The sequence below is a fragment of the Drosophila sulfurigaster genome, chromosome 3 (genome assembly GCF_023558435.1).
Source record: "Drosophila sulfurigaster albostrigata strain 15112-1811.04 chromosome 3, ASM2355843v2, whole genome shotgun sequence".
In the NCBI taxonomy this organism is placed as follows: domain Eukaryota; kingdom Metazoa; phylum Arthropoda; class Insecta; order Diptera; family Drosophilidae; genus Drosophila; species Drosophila sulfurigaster.
This window is the reverse complement of record NC_084883.1, coordinates 16627983-16653964: the sequence shown is the minus strand read 5'-3', so window position 1 is coordinate 16653964 and position 25982 is coordinate 16627983. Positions and strand designations below refer to the sequence as shown.

The following is a 25982-nucleotide window of genomic DNA, read 5'->3' as shown; positions in this document are numbered from 1 at the left end:
CCAGGCCCGAAAAAACGCAGTTGGCTCTAATGACTGTATCAATGTTGTAAGAGATACAATTTATGTGCATGTTTGTTTAGCAGACACGTTGCCTCGTTGCACGTTGCACGTTGCGCGTTGCAGTTGCACGCTGCTTAAGTACCGTGTGAGTGAGCATGAAATTGCTGGCGCAGGACTTACGCAGGATGCCAACTGTGCGCAACATATGTTCTGACTTTTGAATTTCCCAACTAACCCGGAAAGGAAGAAGAAAAAGTATTGCGACTAATTTCACTTACTACACGTCTAGAAAGCAGATTGTATTCGATTGTCGATTGTGGTATGAGTCAAAGTAAACTTCCTAATCGCCGGCAGGAAGTTTGAATTGCCTGCTGCTGTTGCTCTTGCTGTTGCTGTTGCTATTTGCTGTTGACATGTGACAGGACTTAAGCGGACAGCGGACAAAGGACAGCAGACTGCGACGACAGAGTAATGTGCATTTAAATAAGCCTTTTGTGCGCTTTTTGTTTGCCATCGGTCGGTTTTTTTGTGTGTGTGGTTTATAAATCCAAACGACTTCAGTCAAGTCCCAATCACTCGCATCTCGGGCTAAGCACACGCACAACGGCTTAGCCACATTTGCGGCTGCTTTCGGCCAGGTCCAAATCCTGGGCAACTCCTAATTACATGCGTGAGCGCTCTAAATGCGGCAAATTGCCTGAAAGAATATTTCGAAAATATGGAAATATTTTTGCTTGTTTAGGCAGGCGATTGGTAATTCCAATTGTTGTTATTCTTTACCATTTTCTTCTATATTTGTTCTATTCATATTTTTGATTTTTATTTAAACACACACGACACACGCACGTCGCAGATCGCTCATCCAGAAAACGATCCTCGAACGTGAAACGAACGATTATTTCGCTTAGCCAGTTTTGTTTGCATTTTGCTGTAAATCTCTTTGCTTCTTTCTCTGCTCTTCTCTCATCTCTCTTTTCGACTTTAATGATGCCCTTTTGCTGGCCACGCCCACCACTAGCCAAATGCCCATCATAAATTTCATTTTCAAATGTGTTGACGGAACCATTTGATGGGCAAACGGCAACAGCTGTTGGCCAAGGATTGAGAGGCAATATCGGTAGTAACATGTAGTTGAGGGAGTAGAAGGGGGGAGAAAGCCGACTTTGTGTGTGGCCGGCTAATTGAGTGACCAAGCGTGAGGGTCAACAGATATGTTAGAACAGATAAAATGAAACAGCAGCAGTTAAAATACTACATCTTAATTGACAGCAAAACTAACAAATTTTTGATGGCAGCTAGGTTTGGAACTATGAGCTATAAACTAAAGCTGATACAGAAAAAGATATAAAGTGTAATAGTAAAATAAATCCATTTTGGAACATTGTGTAAGAAATATGTATAAAAATATGTATAAAACAAGTATGATAGTAAAATAATTGTTAAACAGTTGGTTAGTTAATAAAGTAATAGTTGGGATCAAGAACTATAAAAGAATTTAACAAAGTATTTCATTTATAATTCAACTTTATTTTTTTCTATATTGGGCTTAGACGTCTTGTTTCTTATAATCATATATCTAATATTATTATTATATATTTTTATATTATGTAATAAGTATGTTAAGGAATTGATTAAAAAAAATAGCTCGACAAATTGACAAATCATTTATAAATTGAGAATTGCAAAAGGTAAATAAAAAATAAATAGGACTAATTTATAAAAGGTTTTAATTTCGAAAAATAATGCTACATTGAGTAAAAGAGATAAAAAAAATGCACTTATGAATGATTTATGATGACAAACTTATGAATGAAAAAAAAATTTTAATTATTTATAAATGACGAAATTCATTTAAACTAAACGTTTTATGTACAAAACAAATTTGCAATTCATTTTTATTAAAACTTTTGAAGAATTTAATTTTATTGGTACATTTCAATGTTTTTTCGATATAATTGAAAAATGTAAATAAGAAGAAACAATTCATAACAGGTTTGTTATGTTTAAAGTTGAAATTTATTGCAAAAATTGTATGCTTGTTCCTTTACCATTGAAATAATCAATTTTTAATTACTCATGCATTAATTAAAATATTTTGTATATTTATTATATTTATCAATTTCAAAGATCTTTGAGGCAGATGCTAGTGTAGGTCAACAAGGAAAGAATTGATTTATATTTCTAGATATTTCTATTTAACGTCGTGTAGGTCATTGGGTAAGTCATTGAGTATTTGGAGGTGGGGGTTTGACTCTTGGGCAATACGCAAATGCGAGACGAGGCGAAGAGAGAGGCATAATTTAAGCCGTAGTCCGTAGTTGGTAATCCGTAATCCGTAATAGTGCGATCATTATAATAGCATCATCGTTTATTTGCAATCATGCGGCACATTGATTAATAAACTGATTATTCATAAACCACAAGAGGCAGCTTCTTGTTAATGAGCCATGCGATGAGTTAAGCCTGCGCTTCACTTCATGGGGTGATAAATTCACGTTTCGTGTGAAGTTTGATAGCTGAGGTCATGCCATGGATTTATTTCCATAGCTCATATATCATGCGGGCCAACGACTTATTAACGGGGCGGTAGCTAACACCTGCGTATTAGCTGAATTTCCGCATTGCTCGATTCCCCCCGAAAATAGAAAAACAGATGGAAAAAACAAACTAACAACATAAATAAAAACAGAAATCCAAATCAAAATCATATGCATATCCATCCCCCTTCCCCCCCCTCACCACCATCAAAAATGGATCCGTCCATTCACTGGCACTGGCCCAGACATTGACCCAATCGCAATCAGTTATGAGCACGTTATGATATAGTATTTTCTCTTTTCGGTTCCCAATAATAAATCAAATGCCTCTTTTTCGATATGATGACTTGGCGTGGGAATTGAAAACAGCGACAGCGAAATAGTTTTAATAAAACGAAACAGCATCAACCCGAAATCAAGAAAAACAAAAGGTAATCAATTAAATTTCTTATCATTGTGGTGCATCAGCGATTGAAAACGAAATGGGCGCCACACAGCAAATCAACTAGAATACAGCAGGTGACGTTTCTTGTGCCCTGTAAAATAGTTGTGCGGCAATCTTGCGTTTTCTATTAATATTGAAAGAAATATGGAAATACTTAAACATATTCATTAAGGAATTATGGAACTACTTAGAAACATATTCCAGCTTAACAATTAGTATGGGAATCCGAATGCAATTATATATTTAAAAATTTTTACACTAAAATTTTAGTGTTATTATTTCTAGCTGTAAATTATTATTATTAAAAGCAATATTGAAATACTTACTTTCCAAACTTGAAGATCTAAATTACATTTTAGTTTTTAACTTTAAATTTTAAAATGAATACGTGAATATGGTATATTAATATTTAAGGAAATATGGAATTATTTACAAACCTCTTAAGCTTAAAAGTTATTACGAAAATACTAAATTATATATTTCAATGTTGATACTAAAATTTTACTGTTATGGTATTTAACTTACCTTAACTTATAAAATTAAAAATTTTATTCAAATTGTTGGAACCGCTTTATGAAGATCTCATTGAATCTGAGTAAATTCTATCTAAATTTCGTTTTTCATAAGTAATACCTTATCACATAATGACCACATCAGAAACCTTTAAGAAATTCCATGAATGAATTTAAATTTTAATTTAAAGCCTAAAGCACAGCTTTCTACCATCACAATTATTAATCGTTGCAACATTATGCCCAATTGCCGTTAACAAGCCAGGGTATTCACATTGAAAGTGTTTTGCTTTTGACTCACGATTTTCTTGTACTCTTTGGAATTGATTTGATTTTTGTTTTCGACATTGTTATTGTTTTTTGAGTAGATGTTTTTTTGTTTTTCTTTTTGGCAATCGCTGTTGGCAGGAAACATTTAAAATTGGATTGTTCAAACAGACGAATTGGAATCGGGCACTCGGTATGAATGATTGAAAATGCAATTACAAATCATTGACAGTTTGTTGTACTAATTTCAAGAGAGATAGAAGTCAGAGACAAACAGTGAGAGAGAATGAGAGAAAGAGATTCAGAATGGGGAGCTCATCAATCATGTTTACAAGCAGAGAATGCGAGATCCTGCAGACAATGCTACAAAATCATATCATGTGTTAAAAGTTATGACGGATCATCGAAGGTGTAAAGTGTCTGAGGGGTAGCTACAACTGTCTACCTTCCCTTTTCTCCCTTCTCCTTGTTTTTTGCACAGCTTGACTTTTGAGCCCACACCCCTCAGCCCCCCTTCCCCCTTGACACTTTTCAAATATCATTACTCATCAGAGTTGACGACGCATTGTTGATGGGATTTCCGTTTTTTCGAAGGTGTAGCATTAAACACACACAAAATACAGAAGAGTAAAGAGACCGAGAAAGAGAGAGAGTGGAGAAATGAACGCCCAATCAAAATGTGGCAAACAAAAGGATCCGTTCAATATTTTTGATTTGATATTGACAGGCGAGCATACAAATTGCTTGATGATGCGACTCACACGAGTCTTTGGACTCTCAGTTAGCCAATCTCCAGTTGTTGTTATTGTTATAAATTAGCTCAAACTTCAGATACAACAATGCAACACGGCCATCAATCATTGAATCGAGTTGAATAAAAAAATAATATATAAAAGATACTACGCGAGTGTATAAATATAAGTATTCACTGAATGCGCAGTTCAAAGACAGTTCGTTTAACTGCCTCAGGCGACTCGGAGGAAAGATAGAGACGGTGACAGAGAGCGAGAGAGGGGGAAGGGGAGGGAAGATTTGGCATCTGGTTTGCTTTTTGGTCATTTAGTGTCCAAATATGGCGACGATGAGCAGCAGAGTCAGTAGTTCAAATGTCAGCCGAAATAAACAAAAAAAAAAAACACAACTTGGACTTGGCTGCATCTTGAAGCCTTCATCTACCATCATCATCTGGCTTCAACCTTAATTGACTTTACGCAAGAATTCAGCCGAAAAAACACTAAAGAAGAAATACTAGAAAATTATCATGCATTGTCTATCAGCTGGCTGTCAAAGCTCAATATCTGTGACTATCAATTGTTTTCACATCTGAGTTATCTTTTTAATTTCGCGCAACGCTCCACGCTCCACGCTCCATGCTACATAATTTCGACTTGCAGTTTGGCCTGACCCGGGTCAAAGTTGAGAGTGCCATGTGTGCCCTGTTGCCGTTGTGTTGTTATTGCTGGACTCTTCATCTGCAGTCTAACTTGCTGGCTAGCTGTCTGCCCATGTGTGTGTGAGTGTGTGTGTGGAAGTGTATGTCGCGTGTTTCATTAAGGCGACAAACAACAACGAAACCTCCAGCAGCCGCAGCAGCAGCAGCAGCAGCCTCAGACCTGGCCTCAGATTTCCAGCGATGATCATCCGCGTCGCCGTCGACGACGACGTCGTCTTCGTCGGGCATATTGTGACCTCAAAAATTGCGAAAAAATAACGAACGTGTGGTAAAAGCGTCGCCAAAGCCCACACTCGAAAAATTCCAGGCATTTGCTTTCATTTCCATTATAATTATTTTTTTCTAAGAGTAAAATTTAACTTGTTTGATTGTAATAGAACATAGATACATATATTTATTTTTGTATTTATTGCCTGTACTCAATAAATGTAAAATTGTGGAATTCTATGACGTTTGAATTTGAAGTTTATTCTACTTCGTGAAAAACTTTGAGGAAAGTAAAATAAAAAGAAACCAAAAGAGTTGCCATTTATATTTATTATCGAAGTTTTCAAATCATACTCGAATGAGAATGAGAACGTTATGCCAAAATATTTAATTATCTAAAAAACAAGTTCAAGAAAATGATATAAAAATTATATTTAAATTGTAAGTGTAAATTAAATTTCTCATTCTGCTCGGAGAAATAAATTTATTTGAATTTACATTGATACATACGTTTTGTACAATTTGTGTAATATATAGTATGACAAATTTAAACCATTAAATAATTAAATTTAATTTTGAAACTGCAGTTTTCAAATTATATATAAAATAAAATTCAAAAATGAATTTTGCTTTTTTATATTATGAAATTGATATTTTAATTAGCACATTTCTTGCAGTGTACTCAGATGTGCCTTAGATGTAGCCAAACCTCTGTGTGCTGTGTGTTGGCCTGGCCAAATGGTCGGCAGCCTCCCAGTTTCATAGTCTTTTTTTTGTATTTTGGCCTGGTAGTTACGATGCGCATTGTGCCACACCTGTTTCATGTTGCAGGCTCTGAGACTGAGACTGTGACTGGGAGCTTGGGAGCTGAGAGCGACTCGCGGCTGCAACTCCCTGGACATATGGACAGCTTGGGAGCAGAACCAGCCTTGTGAGAATCTTTTAGCCATGTGTGTGCACAACAATTTTTGGTCTCTAACTGACCTTAGAGCACTGCATGTTATTGCAGTTGTTGCTATTGCTGCGGTTTGTGTTGGCAACGCATTTCTTTTACTGCTAGGCGGTGTTGGTGGCTGATAATGATGGACTGTATTAACCGTTAGCTTTGGCTTTGGCCTGTACGACAAGCACTGGCAATCAGTGGACATTTTGATATTTGTTTTTGCTTTTTAGCTCTTTGATTTTTTTTCTTCGTTTTTTTTTTTGTGTGTCTTCAATTTTTGTGTCTGTGTCGTTTTGCTAGCAATTTTCATCGATTGCTTTCACTCTTAGCCGAGAGAGAGAGAGAAAGAGTGAAGAAAAAAATCCCTACGCCAAACAATTTGAACTTGTCAAGGCTAATCAGTTTTCCTTTCATTTCAAACAGACATTTACAGACAACGACGTTGATGCATGGCCATGTCGAGTGCCACAACACAACATCAGCATCAGCAACAACAATAATAGCAACACCATTGGCAACTCTTTGTCGCAATTATCAAAAAGCGCGCAAATTTTCACACGCAGCCTATCATGGCACATGCACTCATTGGCACTCACACTCACACTCACTCGCATTCACACTCGTTGCCGGTCATCTAAGTTGTCCACACATTGGCACTAATTACGCCTCATTATAGTGACCAAAGTGTAACATGTTGTCAGCTTGGAGGACAACAGCAACACCAGCCAAGACTCCTCTCGCTCTCTCCGTTTCTCTCCTGCCAACTGCCAACTTTTCGCTGCTTAGACTCCGACTCCGACTCCAACACCAGCAACAACAACAACAACAGCAACAACGACAGCAAGACCGACAGCAACCCCATCAGCCCCGCTGACGACCAACGACAGTGACAACAACAGCGAGTGGCAGCAATTACAAGCTGCAACATGCAATTTGTGCCTGCAACATGTAGTCGCAGCTTGCTTACTCTTTAAGCACAACACTTAATGGGGTAGCTAGAGAAGAATGAAAATGAAAACTTAAAGCGAACGTAAAGGAAAGAAAGGATTTTAGGCTTTAGCAAAATTTCAGCAACTGTTGCAAATTTTGGAAGTTATAGAATTCAATTTAAGGAGAGCTCATTTCATAATAAACCTTCTAAGCAATACTAAGCTATAGATAATAAATTATTGCTGCATTACCCGAATTTAAATTGAAATTTAAGTCATTGAAAAATATTTTTGAATTTAATAACAATTTCTTTTGGTTTAAATTACATAAGCTTTCAGTTGGATTATTTTTTTTTTAATAACTTTTGATATAATTTAAACAGAAAGATACTGTGAGATACGCAACCCTTTTTGAATAATAGCATTATACTGAACACATACCAATTTAATATATCGAAAAATATTAAAATATAACGAAGACAATAATTGGTATATTAATATAGTATTTTATTGAAAAGCCAAAGCAACTAAGACCCTATATATAAAAATAACGTGACAGTATAAAGTATTTCAATAGAATAACAATCCTGAATTTATTGTTATTTCGAAATTAATTTTGATTGTAAATAATATTGTAAGATAAATTATAGTCAGAAAGTTCCATATTATTGAAGAAAATAAGAAATATGAAGAATATCTAGCTTTTATTTTATTTTATTTTATTTACTCTTTATATAAAATAATAAAATATACATTTTCAAACTCTTTTCTATAAAGCTAAAGCTGAAGCTACATACTATAGAATAGTTTTACTGAGCCACCGCCAAGTGTTAGGACTCCTCTTTAGATAGAAGGCAAAGGCGACTCGTGGCGCAAGCACACTTGCACACATACTCACACACAAACACACTCACATACATTCACACATACACTCAAGCACACACACACACACACTTGAGGCGCACAGCAGATCTGAGGCAGGCATCTAAACACCTGACAGTTGTTGTTGAGTGTTGGCGCTATAATGTGGCCAAGCAGACAGTTGGTCCACGACGTTGTTGCCATTGTTGCCTGTCAGTGTTGTTGCTATTGTTGTTGTTGTCTACGATGTCTGGTTAGCCATTTTTGGCAATGATGTGGCCAAGTCTAAGTCTAAAATCAGAAATCTAATTGAATTGAAAGTGCATACGCAACATTGCAACAGCAACAGCAAGAGTATCAACAACAAATTGTGGCAAGTGGCAAGCGAAGGTGCCAAGATGAGGAGCATAACAATTAAATGCTTCAGCTATTGTTGTTATTGTTTACGAAATGTCAATTGAGTGGCGAGTGGCAAGTGAAGAGAGGTTCTTCAATTAGCTCCAGCTATCGATTGTCATCTACAGTTTCCAAACGATGACACGATCATGATGATATTTTGTGGCTAAGACACAAAAGTCATTCAGTATCAATGACCAGATAAAGTGTGTGATACTCTCTCACTTGAATAAGTTTCGAATCGAAACCCAAATCACTTATGAAAATCGTTCAGCAGTTCGAGTGCCAACGAAAATCGCCAGCCAACTCTTGAGAAAACTGGCGGAGAGCGAAAGAGAGAGGGAGAGAGAGGGAAGATCATAAGCTGATCGCAAAGACATTGCCTCGTTGCGCCTCGTTCAAAGTTCGTGTCAACATCATCAATTTTGATCAATATGTATTGCCCATGATGAGTACTCGCACTCACACTCACACTCACACTCACACCGATACTCAGTGAAGTCTATCCACTTCCACTCCCACACAGCGTGCCTCTGGGGTCCATTTGGTGATCGTGGTGATCGGGTTCGTCTATCGATCGATCGATCGATCGGCATATAGTCGACAAAAATATGGTAAATTACAATTATTAGGCATGTGGCTTGTTTGTTTATTGATCGCCGTATTGAGGTTATGCACAACTAAATGATACATCGATCGACCGATCGATCGATCGCTCTATTCAAACGATCGCTGATCGTTGATCGCTCGGACACCAAAGTGAAAATCGCTGCACAGCGAACAACCAAGAGATGTATGAAAATTGCTGCCTAAATGGCCACGATCAGCAATCAGTTGAGCAGTTGATCAGTTGATCAGCGATCAGCAAATCACTGATCACTACTCAGCGATCACTTTCTTCTGGTGCACAAACCTGCTCGCTATTGGTGACAAGTGTCCCAATGTCCGTGTTCTCTGTGTTTGGATGCCTCTCTGGTTGACCGACTGTTGACCTAGCTGAAAGCAATTATCATCTTGAGATCATCGGTGCCAGTGAGCGATTCAAGTGCCTGTCCAAGTTCAAACTCTAGTTATAAGTGACGCCCTAAAGGCAAGGCAACAACAGCAACAACGATGCTCAGTCTAGGCATCGGCCAGGGGACGACCCTGTTTAAGTTTATAAAAACTCATTATAATGTCTTATAAATGCACTTGTATCAAGTGGGATTTCTTGATTGCCGTAGCTGTTGCTGTGGCTGTGGCTGTAGCCTTAGCTCTGCTCTTCTCTGCTCTGTGATCCGTTTTCTTGCTCTGCTCTTGGCCTTTTGCTTATGTCTTTGCAGCTGCCTCATCTCTTTGTACTCCCTCACCCCCGCAGCCTCCTCCTCCCTTCTCCTTCTACTTATCTCCTTCACATCGTTGCAACTGCAACTTGGCTCGAAGACTGGGGCTCCCATGCTCCTCTCGGCGTCATCGTCGACTTAGACACATAGTTCGCTCAAGATCATAACATGACCTTTTGACTGGCAGTGATTTCTACGCCCACGCGTATAAACCAGACCCAACAACAACAACAGCAACAACAACAACAATAAGAGTCGCCTCTTCGCTTAACTTTTGCTTTGGCTTTTTGTGGTTTATGTATGTTTATGGAAAATGGGTTATGAGATATTTCTTCCTTTTATCTTTTGGCCATTTCTATTTGACCATGGGAAATAAATTTCTGAGTCAGTTTTGTACTCTTTTCCAGTTGTTGTTTTTTCATTCGTTGTCTTGCCTTTTTGTAGGTTGCTCCCTCTTAATCGAGTTGCATTCCTATAGCTTTTGTATATCTACGAAGGACGTTTCGCATTTTACACCTACGCTTATTGCAACTCCTATTGCCTATGCCTATTTGCATGGCCCGAAGAGAGACTATTTTTGGGCTAGCCGAACCCCTTTAGCTGGGGCGAGCACAGACAACAGTTAAAAAACAATTGGCAAGTGGCACGCGAATCGTTGTCTTCCGCCACCTCTTACTCCTCCTTCCCCTTACCGAAGCAATTGCCACCCATCTGATAGCATTAACCCAGTGCGCGTGGAGTGCAAGGACTTTGGCCCCATGTGGCGGTGCTCAGTCCCCCAATTGTTTCATTGAGGAAGTTATTTGTTTACACGTGTTTCGGTTGCCAGGACAACGTGCCAGGTGCCAGGACATTCCAATGCAAAAGTCAGAAGCAAAATCGAATCGAATGTGGCGAGTTTGAAGGAATTTCATAGACTTTCTGTCTTACATTCAGTTTGGGAGTTTTCAGTTCAGTAGTTGCCTTAGCCTTGCGACGTGGTGGTGGAGCTTCAACGGAGCTTCTTGTCTTCTTGTGACGTCAACTCGTGGTGCAATGAACCGAGTGTAGACATGATTACGGGGCCGGAAGCAAGACAAACGCACAGGTTGTTGGACTTGAAGAAGCAGCAATGGGCTAAGGAACGAGGTGAGTGGACATCAATCCTCTGACTGCTGACCACTCCCTTAAGTCTCTTTCGCTCTTTAGAGGAAATCGCGCGCATGGATCAAATGTATCATCATCAGCACACTTCGTCCACATCGCACCACAAAATCGAACGCACCTCCATACGCACGTATTACTCGAATTTGGATCTCAGCCAGAGTTCCTCTACATCGAATCAAACCTCCAGCCACGCCTCCCGCCCACAGCCGCCACAAGCAATGCAGCTGCTGGTGCGTCAACCTCAAGCTGGAGCACTCACTCCCAGCTATCGTCAGATGCAGCGACAACGCAGCGAGGATTACATGAATCAGCTGGAGCGCTACATCGATGACTTCGATGGCGAGCTGGACGTGGCTGGTGATGCGGATTTCGAGGATGATGAGCTGCTCTATCGACGCCAGCGACGTGGCAGCTATGCGCCTGGCATGTCGGCCAGACAATTGCCTCTTCAAGCACCTGGACGCTATGTGGAGCTGGTGCCCACTTCGCTGCAGACGGCCAAGGGACGCATGCAACATCCGGGAGTGCAACAGCAGCAGCAGAGATTGAGGAGTCCCAGTTTACCAACCTTGAGGCAGCGGGATTACGCGGGCAGACAACAGCAGCAGCAGCAGCAGCAAAAGGCGGCCAATCAACTTGGCAACGTGAAGGGAGCAAACATTGATCCTGGCAACGGCAACGGGGAATGGCAATCGATTAAACAACAACAATCCGGGCAATGGGAATCCCAATCAGGCCTCGGTTGTCGGTTGCCAGGAAGAGGACACTTCTGGCTATCTCAGCGATACGCCCAAGAACACGCACACTCCAGACATTTGGTATAACGACGCCGCCAGCCAAAATGGGAGCATTAGTGGCATGGGCAGCGCCAGTCAGGCGGACGAGAGCCTCCTCAGCGCTGCCATCGCCGGGCGACGTCTTCGGCGATCGATACAGGGTGCTGCCACGCCCACGCCCACCCTCACGCCCAGCTGTGGGCCACAGCAGGCGTTGCAGGGCATGTTGCAAGCCCCCCGCTCAGGCGCAGACGGGCAAGTGCAAACAGGCATTGAACCATGCATATGCCATTAAGGGACGACGTGTGCCAGGGCAGGGTCACGTCTACGAACCCCTCGCTGCCGACGGCTACCTCGCCGACGGGTGAGTTGACCAACTTTCGAATGTGTCAAGTGCCAACACTTGCGCGATAACACATCTAACTGTTGCCCTTAACAATTCACTGTTAACACAATTGATTAGTTGCCGCGTGTGCTTACATTTTACAAGCCAATTTCGATTAGAGTACATTCGTGATACATTTATTTCTCTGTTGTGCATTTGTATATTAATTAATTGATAGTTAATTAAGTAATTTATCTATTTATTGTAGTATTTATTTATTTTCACATTTCACATTTTTTATTTATTTAATTTATTATTCCATTTAAAATTTATCTATGTATATTTGTATTTATTCATTTCACTCTAATTATTATTTACTTTCATAATCCTTCTATTTAGTATAAACAAGTATGTATATTTGTATACTGTTATTTATGTATTATTATATTAGTTAATTTTTATGGATTATTTTTATTATTAGTTCTGCTTTATTTGAACCTACTGGAAATAATGACTTAAGTTTTTATCTCTCTATTAACTATTAAGTCAAAAACCAAATAAACTTGCCGCTTAACTTATAATTGGTACTCATAAACGTAACTCTCTAAAATAATTATTAATTATTGTGAAAACTCGCCATACTTAACATTAGACATTTTGCTTGTTGATATTAATTATTTTTTTTACTAGTTTGCTTGTTCATCGTTTAGTATTCATAATATCAAATAAGTTTTGCGTTTACTTTCATCATTATTAAATTATTTTTTGCTCTTTGCTGTTGTGAAAATTTAATATTTTCGCTGAATTTAAAAACTTTTTTAAGTTTATAGCATCTCCACATTTTTTACTTAATGTTAAGAAATCATCTGTCTTACTCAGTAAACTTTAAATTTATATTTTACAATCTGTTTTCTCGATGTTGTTTAAATATTACAAATTGCAGGTCAATACTTTGAACTTTAACAAGCATACATAAAAATATATTTCGTGTGAAAACATATAATTATATTTGTTATTCATAATTTATACAAATATTTACTTGAAAGAAGACAAATATTTTGCAAATGCTTAGCCAGTTTTAATCTTTCAATATGTTTAAAAGAACAATATTGAATAATTCATTTATTCATTTAATAGAAATCTAGCTAATATCTTTTCGTATAAATTTATGTCTTTTAATTGTGGCCAATCAATTTTTTTTACTCTGTATTTTGTTTTCACCTAAGCTTTCATACTACATAAATTTATTTATTTCAATGAAAGTTTTTTGTTTCCTCAACAACTTTCGCGTTTTTTTGTTGTCTATAATAAATGTCAAACTGTTTCTCAGCAAATGTTATTAACCTTTAATCGTAATTGATTTGGCAAATATTTGTTTGTTCTAAATATAAACATAGTTAAACTTTAATTGTGTATTGATCGATTGCTGTTGTTACAGTTGCTGCTATCTGGCGGCGCCGCCGAGTTCATCGAACATGAGTCTCAGCCGGGATGTGTCCACGTCGAACACGTATCAGGTGCACATCAGCAACACCTCGGAGCACGGCGACTTCTATGTCCACGAGCAGCACGAAAGAGAGCGCGCCCGCTGGGCCAACTACAATGCACAGCAGCAGCAGCAGCAACATTCACAGCAGCAACATCAACAGCAGCAGGTGGGAATGCCACCGGCTGGCTGGTTGAGTCGTGGCATGCACGATCTGAAGGACAGCGAGGATGATGTGCAGTCGGTGCAATCCTCGTCGACTTATTTACGTGGCCAGAATGCGCCACTCGATGCCCAGACGCTGGCCGAGCGCATGGATAAACGTCGCAAGGCGGCCGAGTATCACAATGCGATCAAGAAGCAGCTGCACGAACGGGAGCTGATACGCAAGTGGGAGCTGGAGCGGCATCGTCAGGAGGAACAACTCGAGGAGCAACGCATGCGACGCCAGAAGCAGTTGGAGCAGGAGCGTCTGGAATACGAGAGACGTCAACTACAGGAGCGCGAGGAGGTGCAGAAGAAGAAGCAGATGGTCATGCTGGATGCCATAGCAAAGGCCGAGGTGGCGGCCAAAATCGAGAAGCAAAAGAAGCGTCTCAAACGTGTGCCACCGCTGGAGCAGGGACAAAGTCTGGAACAGGCTGATAAGCCGGAGTTGCTGCAAGTGCTCTCCGTGGAGGAGGTGGAGGAAATAGAGGAGGAAGTGGGAGAGAGTGAGGAGCCAGACTGTTCACACACGCCACGAGCAGCGCCGCCGCCACAACCAGCAGCAGCAGCAACAGCAACAGCAGCAGCACCTGCTCCTTCAGTTGTCACCGAGGAGAAAGTATTGATTGGTACTCCGATTAATCTGCGACGCACCATCACCAAGCCAATCAAGCAGCCAGCAACTGAAGCAAGTACTGAGGAGGAGAATCTGGCGCTGCTGATGCAGCCTGCCACATTGATACCGCTGCCCGTGACCAGTGACATTTTTGGCCTGCAGAATGCGATTGGCAATCTGCAGATTGCCACCTACTTCATGCAACAGCCACAGGCACCGATGAAGCCGCCTTCAACGGGAGCTCACATGGAGCAGAGCTACTCGAAGGCGACGATGACACAGCGCACGGATACTTCTATCTGCACGGAGGATGGCTACCAGGCGGAGAAGGAGGAGGAGGACGAGGAGCCGCTGCACACGGCGCGTTCAGCGCTGCAGACAGCCAGCGGTTGCTTCTCGCCCGACTCACTTGAAGTAGACATAGCGCCAGTGGTCGCGGAGCAGGACAAGCTGGCACTGATGCCGCTCAAGACACCGCTGCAAGAGACAGTTAGCGGAGTTGGCGGCTGTTCGTCTGCAAGCAGGCAGCGAAGTGGGAGCCAAACGGATGTGGAGACACAAACGGAGTTGCCACTGAACTGTGATCTCTGTCTGTTCCACGACAACTTCTACAAGGTGTTGTTGAAGCGTGAGGTGTCCACGACGACCACAACGCAAACTTCGAAGACGCAGACACAGCCGGCCAAGGAGTCGACGGCGGAAAAGGATCACGAGACGACGACCACAACAACAACGACTACGACAACAACTTTTAAGGCGAAGAGCAAGGACAAGGAGAAGGAGAAAAACAAGCGGAATATGGGCAAAGAGAAGGATGCCAACAAGATGGATGATAGACCCAAGTGGGGCGTCAATCGACCTGTTGTCCAGTATGTCAAGGCCAGCGATCGCGATCCTTTCTGTCTGCGCAAGAAGAAGAATCACGTGGCCATTGCAAAGCCGCCACGCTCTCAGTCCATGGACTCACGCCTCGATACGGTTGTGGTGCTGCCCGAGGATCAGTTGGGTCATGGCGACACAATCATCACAGGCGCCCAGCACGAAGAGGAGGAAGAGGGATTCCTACTCAAGGCACGCAACGTTTGCACCGAAATATTGCCGATTAAAACGGATGAGAAGGGTCGCATCTTCCTCAACTTTAGGGAGGCGAGTGCCATCATGAACGAGGACGAGATCAAGGACAAGCTGCGGCAGAAGTACTTCAACTTTGGCCGAATCCTGCCAAGGCGCAGCTGGGCCTCGGCCACACAGCACGGTCTGCCTTACAGTGTGACCGCAGCCACAGCAACTGCTCCGCCAGCGACAATTGCAACTGTCGGCGATCTAGCGGATGATTGAAACTATCTCTGCAAACTAAACTAAACACAAACTAACCAACTCTCATGTGCACAGACCAACAACTAATAGCAAGACTAAGTTCTACTTTGTAAAATTATATTCTCGTAATATTAATAAAAGTTTTTGAATAGATTTGCAAAAAAAAATGAGTTGTGCATTCAGATAGAGATGATTATTCATCATTCCAAGGAGAGAAAAGTAAGTGAAAAAAGAAAAGACAAATAATATGAAATCAATTCAAAATAATTGAATTTCATCAAAAACGGAAAGAAATGAAATTGCATATTATAAACTATTGATTAAGAGAGTTTATAAAGCATTATAAACAGCATTTACAGAAAAATATATTCAAATAACGATAATTATTGGTTCTGTTGATCATTAAAGGTGATTCGACTTAGAAGAAAACGTTTTCTTTGTGGCTCAAATTAAAAATTAAATTAATAAAACAATCTAAGGAAGTGTTTACTAAATGTGAAATCATTTTGTTTGAAGTTGAAATGAAAAGTATATAGATTAACTTGTTTATGATGCAACACAAACTCTCATATTAAAAAGCATAAAAAATTGCATAGTTAGTTATTACATAAAAACTGAAGAGTCAATTCATAACTATGCTGCCTTGAAGATTTATTTTCATTTGTATTTCCTAGTCTGTCAAACATTTCTCAACCACAATTCCTCAACAGAATTGTTAGTTAAGAATCTATAATACTAAAATTATTGATTTTATTTTAGAACATAAAATGGAGTTCAACTAGCTATATTTTACTTTCTTGAGGATTTCCGCAGTTCCTCGAAAATTATTGTGTTATGTTCTTTGAGTTACATTTTCATTTGAATTTCCTTGACTTTCAAACATTTCTCTACCACAAATCATCAACAGAATTATTAGTTAGGAATTAAAATGATTGATTTTATTTTAGAACATAAAATCGAGTTCAACTAGCTTTATTTTATTTTCTTGAGGATTCCCACAGTTTCTCAAAAATGATTGTGTAGTAATTTTTGCAGCACCTTGTCGAATCAATTACCAAGGCAATTTCAAGTTCAAGGCGAGCCGGAGCTTTTCCCAAGGAAATTCGAGAGCTTTTGTTGGTGTTGTCATATGTGGTTGTAGTTGTTGCTGTGGTTGTTGCAATTGGTTTTGTTTCTGTGGGCAGCTTAGCAACGTCTATTAGCAACAATGTTGCCACGTTAATGCTGAAAGCTACAAATCACAAAGATGTTGCCTTATTGTTCATGGTGAGTTAGCTCCTGCCTTCTGCCTCCTGCTCTCCCCTTCTCATCGAATGTCCAGGCAATCGCAATACCAATCCCACTATAGTTGGAGCTGAAACTGAAGCTGAAGCTGGAGCTGTTCGTGTTACACTTTCACAGAACTCAAAATGTCGTATTTCACGCAGTTTTACGAGCGTTCGCGTAAATTTATGCGAAAAATCGTAAATAATACGTCGAAGTCCATAGTCTATGGACCATATAGGGTACCATATATGGTAGGTAGATACATATATAACCAAATTGAATGCTGCTGTGGGGCGTAACTCTGCCAGCCCGACCAGAGTTACCAAGTGGGCGCTGCATATTTCTGTTAATTAACGCACTTTGTGCGTTGTGTAACTATGAGATACTTTTTTTTGCAGCTCTGTTGCTGACTTGGTCTTAACTTTAAGGCCTCGAGCCGCCGTCTTGTTAACAATTGTCTGTCCGACTGTTAAGCGAAAAACAGTCTTATAACAATGCAACTGTTCAAGAATTAATAGCATGTGCTTGTGTAAGTTCTCTACACTCTGCGAAAAATCTTGTAAGAACATTCTACACTAATATGGGAGTATATAAAAGATTTTATTATGTATGAAATCTACACTTTACAAAATAAATGTAAGTTTTTAGCAAATACATAAAATAAACATTAATAAAATATATAGAATTCAACAACTATAAGTTTCAGAATAGAAAATATGAAATATCTTAAAACTAGTCCTAAAAATGATTACAAATGCACTTAATATAATAAACAACAAAATAATAAAGTATTAAAAAAAATGTTGAACTAATTTTTGTTATAGACCAAGTATAGAAAAGTATATTATATAATAAGAAAAGTATCTTATGTGTAAATTTTGGCACTACTTTTCTATTTGTATAATAAATATTGCAATAACCTTATTTAAGTTATTCCTTAAATAAAAGTAATGTTAAGTTTCTATAATTAGAAGTTTGTTTGTGATATGTGTATATTATTATTCACTATATTTTCCTTAGAAACCTTTGTACAATCTTGAGAGTCAATAATCTCTGACTTGCTATAAAACATATGAGGTAAATAAATACACATTTATTAAATTTTTAATTCCCTAAGCTTCTAAAAGTACTTAAAGCATTCTAGGTAAGATTTTCTTCTAGTGTACTTTGCCGAAATGGAACCAAGGTGTTGCCAGCGAAACAAGTTCAATGCCTCAATGCCTCGAACCCTATTAAAATCGACCTTAGCTGCATTTTGGCCCATTCCTATGCCTTTTTTGGCCAAACAAAGCCCAAGATAATAGACATGAAAAAAAAAAAGTTCTCATTCGTGTTCTAGTTTCGGTGGCAATTGCATGTTGCAAGTTGTAAAGTTGCCACTGATTCCGAGTCAGAGCCAGAGCCAAAGCTAGAGGCACAGCCAGAGTCAGAGGCCTCGCCTAGTCCAATGTCACAAATAAATGGAAGTGTGTGTGATTGTATGGCAATTGTTTGTTTTGGACTCCTAGTTTTAGGTAGCCTTGAAAACGTATGCCAAAATCAAAACACCTTTTGACTCTATGTGATTAATGAATACACTCGTGCTGCGTTCGAGTAGCATTAGAAATTCATAAGCATCGAGACGAGAAGAGACCTAACTTATAAGGTTTCTAACCCGTTCTACAAACTGCACTCGACATTAGGCATTCGACATTTTCAAAAACATTTTGTCTCCTTTCGGTCGACTGAACCACAATGAGAGTGACAGGCCGAACCCAAAACAATGGCATAATTAATGACAATGCGGTGACATAATCAATAGAATGAGAACGAGAACGAGTGCGAGCACCTCGATTACTTCTGAAGTGGTCGATCTGCGAAATAGGAAACCCAAGAAAACTGCCTAATTTAAGTGTTTTCTTTTTTTGCATGATTAATGATTAATCCAAAGATGATCGCTGCACGGTAGTTCAAGTAGCTGCACATTTTGCCAACTGTTTTCTAATTGTTTAGTTCAAGAAATTTTTTGCAGTTGTTTTGACAACATGCAGCCTTCCTCGAGACTGTTGCGATCTGTTACTCATTTGTCATTTTGAAAGGATCCAACGACAGCTGTCAGGCAACTGAAAACTCTAAAACTGAAAACACTGAAAAACTCTCTGGCATTTTTCTCTATTGTTTTAATATGCAGACTGCATATCTAGCTTCATATTTTGTTTTTTTTTTCTTCAGTTAGTTTTCTTTCTCTCGTCGAAGTTGTTTTTGTAGTTTTTTGATGGCCTCAGCCCACCTAGCGCAGTTCCCGAGCGGAAATCACATACGACACAACATAAAGCATAAAATGCATGCACCGATCAATGAATGTCCATAAATTTTGTAACTTTGTTATTGGTTTTTTTTTGGTTTTGGTTATGCTATGCTCTTATGGTTTATGGGTAATTTATGAATGTCTCGCTTATCATGTGAGCTGAATAATTCAAATTGCATTTTATGAGTTTTCCTCTTCATTTTATAATCTTTATATTGCATTTAATCAATCAATTTGTAACATGCTCGTCTGGCTATTGACCTCCACAAGGAAGTACAGCGAAAAAAACTTGGTCTTATTTTTATATCTTCTTTCTGTATTACATCTGCAGGGATTGCAGCTGTTCGTTATGGGCACACTTGATTAATTCCATAAAAGGATTAGAAGTGTCAGCCGCTATTAGATAACTTCCGTAAATAATCTATATATCCCACCAATGAAGACATCAGTTCAGTTCATTTGAGTTGAGTTCAGGCGTGTCAAATGCTGAGCAGGAAATTGACATTTATCACAGGCCACATACGCTCTATAGAATATCGCTTGAGTTCTATTCTCTATTCTCTCTCGCTCGGTTTTTTTATTCGCGCACACGTCGTTGGCATTGTCCTGCGACAATATCCTGTTCCCGTTTCAATTGCCCTCCCTTAGCTGGCTGGCAGACTGACTGCGATTCGAGCCAGTCGTCATCATTATCATAATTAATGTGACTTAATCAAGAATAATGTACGGCAAGTTTTGTCGCTCTAATCAAGTTGTTAGCAATGAAGAAAAAAGGCGCAACGAAATAAGAATAAGAATACTTTTCGACTACAACCCTTTGAGAATGCGGTCAACCGCATTTGAATTGTCTAAGGATCAACTTGAATCCCTTGGGGTTGAAGGTCAGAATCAAATCTATTTGCATATCGCTATAAAAACAATGAAATGTCCTGCAAAAAGATTTATGTAGCAAAACGGCTATAAAATTGCTTTTAAAAAATTGAAAAACCAAAAAAGTAGTTTATGACTTTGAGAATAACATAACATATTTCGCCCAAGGGAGTTCAGCAATATCCTGCTGGCTCTCAGCTCCTGGTTTGCTGTCTTCAGGCTGCTGTCTCCTAGCTCCTGTCTGTTGTCTCATGCCTTCTGCTCATTATGCGCACATTGTTGTGGTCGCAGTTGACATTCGCATGAAACGAGACGAGTGTGTGTATGTTGTGTGTGTGCGATCTTTATCAGATTGCTTTGTTGTATGGCATATCTGAGTACCAGGAACTAGAGAGACATCATCCGTATTATTTGGCCACAACTACTGTGTGAGTTCTATTCTCTTTTTTTTTGTACAAAACTGATCGCACATGTTGACACATTAATGTCCTTCGTATGTGCGTGAGGCAGTTGGCTGATTCTAATCAGCGTTACTAACAGGAATCGTGTCGAACCCTCTACAATCGACTCATGCATTAATTTACAATCAGCACGATTAATACGATTGTTATGGTTGATGCGGGATCCGGGATCCGATCGGGACTAAGTTGCGCACTTCCTCGATCGATGCGTGCGATAAGCTGTCCAGAGGTGTGAAAGGACTTTGATTGAATTTCGATTGTTACCGGTAGCAACTGTACCAACAAATGTGTTTCGTATCTTGGCTCCCTCTTAATTGGCGGGCGGACTCAGCTGCTTAGTTTTGAGGCATAAACAGATCATAACAATTGTTAGAGAACTGGCGTCTGGCATCGAACAGCAATTTATCATTTGAGCAACAAGACCTCAAACTGCGTCTGGCCAAAAGAAACTCCGAGAGAGACAATACAGGACCCAGTTTCTTTTGTATTCACCTCTCACTCCTCTCTCCATTCTCTCTCGCTCGCTTCTCTCTCTGACTCACAGTTATCGCTGTCATATAAACATCAGAAAAAAAAGAACCTGGAAAAAATAAAACTAAAATTTTTATTTAGATGAGTTTCGTTTCCCAGCTCTCAGCCTGAGAATGTGCTCTTGACTTTTTTTTTATTGGTGTCCTTATTTCCAACTGTGCCATGTTATTGATTATAAATCCAGAACATCCATATATGATGATATTCTTTCGTTTTCTTCGAGGGTTTCTTTAGGTTTTTGTGTTATGTTTGTTACGTGTTTCCACATTTTGCCCCGGGGCGTTAATAAAAAAATGAATTAGTGCATCAGGATTTCAGGTACTCTCATTCTGGCTTTGACTCTGGCTTAGCACAGATCGCAGCAATGATTTATTATCAATCGTAAATTGCCGTTGAGTAACGGCCAAATGGCATCAAAAGAGTGTAGATTTTATAGATCGATAAAAATATACACAAAGGAGAACTAACTCCAATGGCTTCAAATGCCTTTTCCTCAAATTGCTTTCTTTGCCAGTCAAAAGTCGCAAGTTTTTCCATTCTCAAAGTTATTTTTTTCTTCTTAGACACTTGGTTGACTTGGTCACTTAGCACAGTTTAGTCCAAATCAAAATATTGGTATTTGTTGTTATTGTTTCTGTTTTTTGTTTTATGTGTCGAAACCAAATTTTAATAATGTTAATTTGCTGCGCGTTTCATGGGAGCTGAGATTTATGGCTGCATCTCGGTTTCGCTGTAATTATAAGCAACACTCTCGCGTAAGGTGTGCCGCACACACACTGTAGTACACACACATACACACAGAGACACCCAATACACTTTCTAGCACAGCCTGTGGTCCAGTGATCAGAGCGTTTGTCCAAGCAAAAAGGCGTTAATTATTTGATATGGGGCTTAGTTCGTACTAAATATGGATGTCTAATGGGTCAACGAAGAGACAGAGAATAGAATGAGGAAGAGGAAGTAATATGTTTAATGAGAAATTTGAAATCTGGGGAAAAAAAGAAACCACAAGATTTACATTTTCATTTAAGGGGAAAAAATTAATAAATTTTGAAAAATATTTAAAATGTGCTAATTGAAAATTGTCTTTAAAAATAAATGATTAGGTTACTCTAAATAGTACACTGAAAAAGATCTCTTTCTAAAATCAAGAACATTCGTCTTAAAAATTGTGTTCTGAAATTTAGACAACCTTAAGAACAAATTCGTTAAACTAAGAAATTAGTCTGGAAAATGTGAAACTTCCATCGAAATTCCTATAATAACTGAATGCGCTAAATTAAATAGTAAAAAAAATAGTAAAATATAATGAAATAATTTTTTGATCCTATAGTAAGATTTTTGGTCTATCAAATGTTATTAATATCAAGATGTGTTTTCTTACGTTAAGACTTTCATGTTTTTGACGAATTTTTTTGAGCAAAATTTTTAGATCTAAGACCAAATCCTGATTTAATAACTTTTTTGTTTATGTATGCTAGTATTATTACAAATTTAATGCAAAATTGAAATGCATACTCCAAAATATAATGAATTATCATATTAACCTCTCTCATGCTCTAAGATTTTGTACATTCTTTCTTTTGTTATTTTTCAAATTTTCTCATTTTAGTGAATTCATCTAAATTCATAATTTTCTGCCTATCTAGGCTTTTCATAGTTGTCCTCTATATGAAATAGAGAGAACTCAAATTGTAATCAGCTAGTAGACTGATCATATGTCTGTATTCTATTTTCGAACAGTTCAACTTTCACACTAATTCCATTTGTATTATGTTCTGCTATCGCCTTGACCACATCTAAATTGAACTAGTTCTAACTTTAACGAGACATGTTTTGTCTCAAGCACCCAAAAGAGTCTTCTTAGCTGCTCTGATCTTTATTTATAACTGCAGATTAGAGTTGGCTTAATTTTACATACAATTTCCATGTTCTGGGGCCTTTGATGGCTTGGCTTATTGAGCTGTTAACTGAAAGTGGGCAAATGCTGAGTTGAGTTAAGCTGAGCTTGGTTGGTCCATCAATTTCCTGACTCATGCTTAACACGCTGTTAAAGTATGTCAACTGACAAACTCACTTTCTGTTCTTTTTGTTTTTTAGAGTTGGTTTTTATTCGTTGTTTGTTTTTGTTAATTTCAATGAAAATGACTTAACACTAACCCAATGACCCAATAGACAAGTTCTTTACAAAACTTAACTTTACATAGAATTTATGTATGCTGTGTGTGTGTGTGTGTTTGTTTGGTGTTTTTGTTGTGCACAATCGTCTGCGGGGTAATTATAACGCTAAATCAGCCAAGCCACGACCATTGTTCAGGCACAGAATCTTAAGATATGCGCACTTAGATAAACCTCTAGTCGCGCAGTACAATGGCAACAACTAGCAACAACAGCAAGCAGAACGTGCATTATAATTATTTTCATAATAAACTTGACAGAATTATAGTTTTTTAGCAATTAAATATAAACAGACAACAGCAACAGCAACAAAAACTGGCAACAATTATGTGAATACGAGTAGAATAAAGCAGCGTCTTGGACCCGGTAAGACCTGCTTCTCTAGACACTGCTGCATCCACCAAAAAAAAATACTGCAAAAAATAGAAATTATTTAGCAAAAAAAATACAGAAAAACAAAATAAATATGCTTAATTCTAAATGTGCAAACTGTGATGCTGTTGCTGTTTTTGCTGCCAGCCATCATCTCAAGGCTAAAGTTTAAAGAACATGTTCATGCCGTTGCGTTTCGTTTCGTTTCGTTCGCCGCCTGTCAATATTGACGATGATCCGACTGAGGCATCTCTTGATGCTTGATGCCTTGGTTCCTCAGCTGTTGTTGGACTGTGACTGCTGCGATTTGTGACTCTGCTCGTCAACTCGTTGAATCGTCGTCGTCTCCGCCGCCGCTGATCACCTCCTCGCCGCATAATTAATGACTAACATTCGGCCCAGGCGTAGTCAGTCAAACTCGCGCTTCATCTAATGTTCAAAAATTTCTATGTGTGATTGATAACCCACAAATGATGCAAACCTGCTTCGACTTGTTCGCTTTTCGTGTTTTGCTTTTTTTCACATTCCCCCCTCGCTCTCTCTCTTCAGCTACCCTCGTATTTATCTTGATACCCTGGCCAAGGGGTAGCACAATTTTCGCACTATATGCGCAACAACATTATCCTGAAAAGAACTCACTTTGAGTGAAAATGAAACACGTATTAAGGAAATTCTGTTGTTATGTTTTAAATTAAAAACTTCATGTGATAAATGAAAAGTTCTTAATCGAATAACGAAACTTTTTACAGAATAGTTTGTGTTTAAGACGTTGTATAATGTTTAATGATTTCTTAAAATATATAAAAAAATATCTTAAATATTTCTGTTTAAGAATTAGGAAAAATTTTTGACTTTGATATTTTATTTATACGTAAAAATATATATAATATATACAATATGTAAACATTGTTTTTTGTAAATAAAATCTTTTTTCCTTTAATATTTTAATTATATTTATTTGTAATTTTGAATATTCGTTTGTAATTGTATAATATTTTATTTGTATTTACAATTTTGGTATACATTTTTAATTTTATTTAAAATTATTTTAAATTATATTGTTTTTATTTGTTGTTACTGTAATTTAAACTAAATATCTATAAAATTAATTGATCTTTGCTTTATTCTTTCCACCTCTTTTAACAGTACGTAATTTATTTTCAATTAGCTTTGTATTTTGTCAGTACAACAGCAAGTGAGTGTATTTCATCTGCGGCCATTCGACACAGCAATTAATAGTCTTCTTTTTTCATGTCCGGGGTGTGCAGGAGTGGCTAGTGCTTAGAGAATCAATCAATAAAACGAGTACAGCTTGCAAAATTATTCAAATTTTCGCCCAAGTCAGGTTGTCAGGTTGCTGAAGGCAGCCACAATATGTGGAGATGGAGGAGACAGCAGCAGAGGCAGACGTTGAGGCAGCCAGAGCGACAAGTGCATCCATGAAACAAAAGACTTAAATAGGCAACAAACTGGCTTGGTGGGAATCAAATATATTTGTGTGGTCTTCTTTTATTTTTCACTGTTGTCGTTGTTTGTTGCTGTTGTTGCTGTTGATGCTGCTGTTGTTTTTGGTACATTTTTGTTCGTTTTAATTAACAGCTTTACAGCACTACGGTTTCAACGGTGAAACTTTGGGGCGTCCCGTCCCATCCCAGCTACACCGCCCATTAACATAAGACGTTCGTTCGATTTGCTTCCTATTTTCCCCCTTCGATCCGATCCGTCGCCTAACCCCGTCCGATATACTATATGGCCACAATAAATGCACAGTGAAAATTAACACGCTTTTCAGTTCACGCTCACCATCGGTGTGTGTATGTATGTGTTTGTGTGTGAGTGTTTGAAGAGTCACATTGGATACTCATCCATCCATCCATCCATTCATCCAACTTTCTGAGACCTACCGCGGTGCTGTTGGTTTGTCATACGAAATATGCAAATGCAGCTCAGTTTTTTTGTTTGTAAATTTTATAATATTTTACGGGTGTTAACTTTATGCGGAAATGTTATAAACGTTTTATGCTTGTGTCAACTAATAATTGCCTCCACATAATTCCCAATGCTCCGTGAAGATTACACATTTTTAGAGGCTGAATTCAATCCGTCTGTCCGTCTTGTCGAAACTCATTTACGAGCATTCATTTATTTAGTTCCATTTATTTAAAGTATTCGACGCATATTTGTTAAATGCTTCAGAAAAGGTCACTCGCTTTTGGAATATTTGATTTTAATCTTAGATGTTATGATACGTTTATTTAGTCAAAGCTTAAAA

General features: G+C 38.6%; 2 protein-coding genes across 3 annotated transcripts in view; both read left to right on the top strand.

Moving 5' to 3' along the window:
• Nucleotides 1-25982, top strand: part of LOC133845300 (uncharacterized) — a 168890-nt gene that overhangs the window by 58687 nt on the left and 84221 nt on the right. The window lies entirely within an intron of this gene.
• LOC133844155 (uncharacterized) lies at nt 10417-15875 on the top strand. The gene is given in 5 exon segments (XM_062278023.1): nt 10417-11000; nt 11061-11766; nt 11768-12005; nt 12064-12158; nt 13558-15875. Coding segments are annotated over 5 exon segments (3324 nt in total). The 5' UTR covers nt 10417-10924; the 3' UTR covers nt 15767-15875.